Raw genomic sequence first — 4,402 nt, forward strand, 5'->3', positions numbered from 1 at the left:
CACAGAATATTACATTAACCAATGTTGGACTGTCCTGCAGCCTTGTTTAAATAGAAACATTGAATCAGCAAGTCGTACTATTTCTTGGGACAATGTCAAAGTAAGTCACGTGAGTACTTCGAGAGAGGCATAAAGGAGACCATCTTCATCCGGGCACAACAGTCATCGCTCAAAAAGACGGCGGGCGGTATAGACTTCCTTTGACTTTTGACCCACTTCTGACGTCACGTGTTCATGAGGTCAGGTGATCAAGCTGTCTGCTCATTTAAATGCTAAGGAAGATTGCAGCAGGACAGTCGAAAATTCAATGCACTTTTTTTTAAATGTAGATGTACTAGTATCTTAAGGAAATTTGTTGAACCAAGTCAGTTCTCTATAACATGTGTAGTTTTAAATTATAAGGTGTAGAATTTTAGCATTTTAGCATTTTAGCAACGTTTCCGATTCATTTAGGACGGTCCATTCGAGACCGCCACTACAGAAATGGCAAAGAGCTGAAACCAATCAACGGCAACGACGCTTATGACTTCAATTACCAGGTACATTTTTATAAGTACCGTTCTCTCATTGGTCATTTGTGTTTGACGTCATTTGTGCTTGACCCAATAAATAATGGTAAATTTAATCCACGAAATAAGTCCACTGAGCAATGCAGGAAGATTGGAAGCATATATTTTCTAATCAGGTATCTGATGAATCATTTTTGTGCACACACTAACTGAAAATATTTTTGTTTTCCTATTTTAGCAAACAACATACCTGAAACCATATGTGAAGCTGTTACCGGTAGGTACAAGTAAATCTATCAATGATTATTGAAAACTAATGATAACTATTGTACTAAAGACATTGGCAAGGTTCTGCGTGTAATGGTTACGTCATCACGTAAGCTGGTGTGTTACGCCGAAAGGCGGTTATACCGGCTATACAGATACAGATACAGATCATTAGTAAAGGGGCCTTGCTGTTTGTTTGTTAACGTTGTTAAAAGGCATTGCTGTTTGTTTGTTGTTAAAAGGCATTGACCTAAGATACATTACTTTAAAAGTTAGCCCACAGAAACGTAGAAAAGCATTGAGTAAAGGCGCAGTTAACCCATTGTCTTTCATTTTTTTCTATGAAGGGCGACGCCCTGGTGTTGGAGTGTGGATACGAAACAAAAGGTCGTCACAACATGACTTATGTAAGTATCTCAAACTGTTCTTAGCATGTACATTCATCAGAGTGTACTTAGTAAAATAATCTTTGGTCAAAGTTGGTCGGAAGTCAATTTTGCCCCTAGCTAATTGGCACCAACATTCTCTTAACCGTGACGGGGGGCGATATTGACTTCCGGCCAACTTTGACCCATTGCTGACGTCACACATGAACAAAACCATGTGATTATAGCAATAGGGTCAGAAAGTCGAGGAAGACCAAGTGATTGGGTCGAACGTTTCGGTGAGTTGTAATTCTTTTTTGAGTTGGAGAACGGTCCACATTTGCATAATACATGTACCTGTTCTTGTTACTATTATACTTCACGGAGGTATGAGATCTTCGATGTCTTACCTTGCAGGGCGGTCGCGGGACCTGGGAGGAGATGTGTATGGACTTCCTCCTCTACTACCCAAAGATAGACCTGGACGGGTGTGGAAGTGAACCGAACGCTCAGGACCTGGCCGCGTTCTTTGGGGTTCACAACTTCACGTAAGTCTCGGAATTATCGTATCGTATTGTTGCACATTCTTCCTAATTTCGGGTATAGAATTAATGTTTTTGCAAGAAGGTTTAAATCTCCTTGGTTTCAGAAAGCCGAGCTTTTTTTTGTCCGAACAAGGAGGTTTGGAGGAATAGCATGTGGGTGGAATGATTGACAGGCAGAATCACATGTCAAAAGAACAGACGCACGGGAAATGGGGCGAACTTGAGAGTAGGCTGACAGCACGTGGGTAGGGAAGATTCACGAGCAGAATGACAGGTCAAAAGGTCAGACACAGGAAAATGGTTGAATTTGAATAGGTTGACGTTGTTGGGTGGGGAAGATTGACAAGCAGAAGGACACAAGGTCAAATTAGGTCAGACACATGAAATGCGGTACTACAAACCTAAAATGTTTTCCGGACGTCTTAAATCCCAGATTCCTTGTTTCTGTTTAACATAATCCATTCTATTAGAAACAACATTACATGCATTTCTCTTTCAATCCGCTAGGTACACGTACCACTATGACGTCATCATAACTGGGCCCGAAGACCACCCCTTCGTCAACAAGTCTTTATTCGAGGCTGCGCATGCACACGGGTGGACAGAGGATGAGATTCGAACGTTTGAGGAACACAACCGACACATGCCGCATCGTATGGTGTGTGAGGCAAAGGCACATTTTCAGGTAAAACACAGTTTACCTCAGTCTGGATGGCAACCTTCTTCTGATTAGATGACACCATAGGTTTGGCCAATCCGTACGCATGTTTTAAATGTAACTAACAAAGACACTAAGCATATTTAGTTATCATGATCAGTCAATGAATCACTACTTCTCGTGACGGAAGTGTTGCTTTTGGTGGCGCTGGTTTAGTGGGAGTTTGTATGTTTGTATCCCAAAATGAGTGGGCGAAGATTGGGTGTCTCTTGATTGACGGGGTTTTGACCAGGTATGCCCTGATTCGAGAATGTGGTAGCCATTGATTTAAGTTTCGTCATACAGCCATGATGCAATCTATGATGTAATTAATCAACGAAAACTATCTCTACTTGTTGGAAGTTTGGAATCTCTGATTTCTTGTTTTTTTCTCTGTTCTTTCTCTGACAACACGTTAGGCTCATGAGCAACTTGAGGATCCACCAACGTTTGAGCCTTTGATTGAGCCAACGGACAACCCTTGCGAAGAGGATACCAACAGCAGAGCAAACTTATTAAGCACGTCGCAAGCGTTTACCGTTTCTTTGATATGCATCGTACCAACTGTGCTGGCTTGGATATAAATTACTTCAGTGTGACAAAGTTTGGATTCAGTACAGCAGTGACACAGCCAATGATAACATGGCAATTAACGGTTCGACCAATGAGAGAGTGGTTGCATGTCCATCAAAATATTTTCTTGAGACGCCGTTAAACGTCCAAGACTAGACCAATCCCTGAAGCCCTGCAAGACCACCTGCGTCAAAATGTAACATGCAAATATTTGATAGACATGCAGCACCCCTGTCATTGGTCGAACTGTCATTGCGAAGCTAGGATTGGCTGAAATGCTAATTATGATGGACAGTTAGCTATAGGATCTGTCGATTTGACGAACGTCTCAGCGATCTTCCAATACTCTATTGATGATATTTCATTGATCTTCAAAGCCTGTCATGCAACATCTGATCTTCATGTGTGTGGAAGCAAGTCAGTTTTCTGCAGTACGCATGGCGTACGCATGGAGGCATCAGTACTCAACCAACTTGTGTCACTACCAAAGGGCTGGTAACTATTACACATTCAGTACATAGAAGGTCAAATATTGTAATACGCAATAACCACTTGTACATGTACTTTATACTTAAAATGATGTGTAGATTAACTAAATCTGAATATTCTAAATGTTCAAAGAACAGCATGACCAAATATTAAATGAAAAGGGTACAGCCTATCACATACGTTATCACTACGTCATCAAGGTAGGTAGTCCCCATTTCTTCTTCTGCCTTTAAGGAGACATCTGTGTAGCCTAACGTACGGTATCAGACGTTAGCAGAGTAAGGGGTGACGCGAGTACTGGAGTAGGGCACGAGAGGCGGGCACAATAGGCGGTCACCACAGGCGGACTGTACCATTTCATGTGCGGGGGAGGGGCAATATCTGAAATTCAATGCCGTGTCCCGTTACACACATTTTTGCCTACTCGCTGCCCCTCTATTACATTACAAAGCACGGAAACATAATTTTTTTGCCAAATATTTTTGGGAGTATTTTGTAAATTACGTAAATTATGATCATATCCGATAGGATTACAATGGGGCATTTGCAATGTGTCAAGCAGGTTTGATTTAACCTCATGATTATATGGAGAAATGGAAGCTTTTCCGAAGGGTAACATTTTAGGAAATTCTATGATTGTTAACATACATATGCCAGATATATCATATACAATCATATACATGTACAAGAAACTCCGTCATGTACTATATATAAGAATGGGGGGGGGCACGAGAGGCGGAAGATTAAAGCTTTCTCCTAACGTGGAAAAGAACATTTCTGCTCCGACTTTTCTGGCTTTTCTAGCTATCCTGCACACAAGCAATCTACAATTTCCACTCATTAGTTTTTAATGAATGTGCCTAATTAGGCTAAAGAGCACAGCCTGTTGTCAACTGAATGCGGGGGCCGCCTCTCGTGTCATGACCCGCCTCTGGTTACCATCTACGTCAATAATCT

The 4,402-nt window shown here is 41.5% G+C and overlaps 2 protein-coding genes across 2 annotated transcripts in view; one reads left to right on the top strand and one right to left on the bottom strand.

Moving 5' to 3' along the window:
• Positions 1-4,068, top strand: part of LOC109476576 (DBH-like monooxygenase protein 1 homolog) — a 17,066-nt gene extending 12,998 nt beyond the window's left edge. The window contains exons 8-13 of the mRNA XM_019777561.1: positions 425-539; positions 748-786; positions 1,124-1,183; positions 1,559-1,689; positions 2,194-2,371; positions 2,803-4,068. Of these exons, the coding sequence (XP_019633120.1) occupies positions 425-539; positions 748-786; positions 1,124-1,183; positions 1,559-1,689; positions 2,194-2,371; positions 2,803-2,967 (688 nt within the window). The 3' untranslated portion in view covers positions 2,968-4,068. The remainder of the gene's footprint in view (positions 1-424; positions 540-747; positions 787-1,123; positions 1,184-1,558; positions 1,690-2,193; positions 2,372-2,802) is intronic.
• A 181-nt stretch (positions 4,069-4,249) lies between these two features.
• Positions 4,250-4,402, bottom strand: part of LOC109476478 (gigasin-6-like) — a 1,905-nt gene continuing 1,752 nt past the window's right edge. The window contains 1 exon segment of the mRNA XM_019777413.1: positions 4,250-4,254. Within this exon segment, the coding sequence (XP_019632972.1) occupies positions 4,250-4,254 (5 nt within the window).

This window comes from Branchiostoma belcheri, unplaced genomic scaffold (assembly GCF_001625305.1).
Source record: "Branchiostoma belcheri isolate BF01 breed outbred unplaced genomic scaffold, Haploidv18h27 scaffold38, whole genome shotgun sequence".
NCBI lineage: Eukaryota > Metazoa > Chordata > Leptocardii > Amphioxiformes > Branchiostomatidae > Branchiostoma > Branchiostoma belcheri.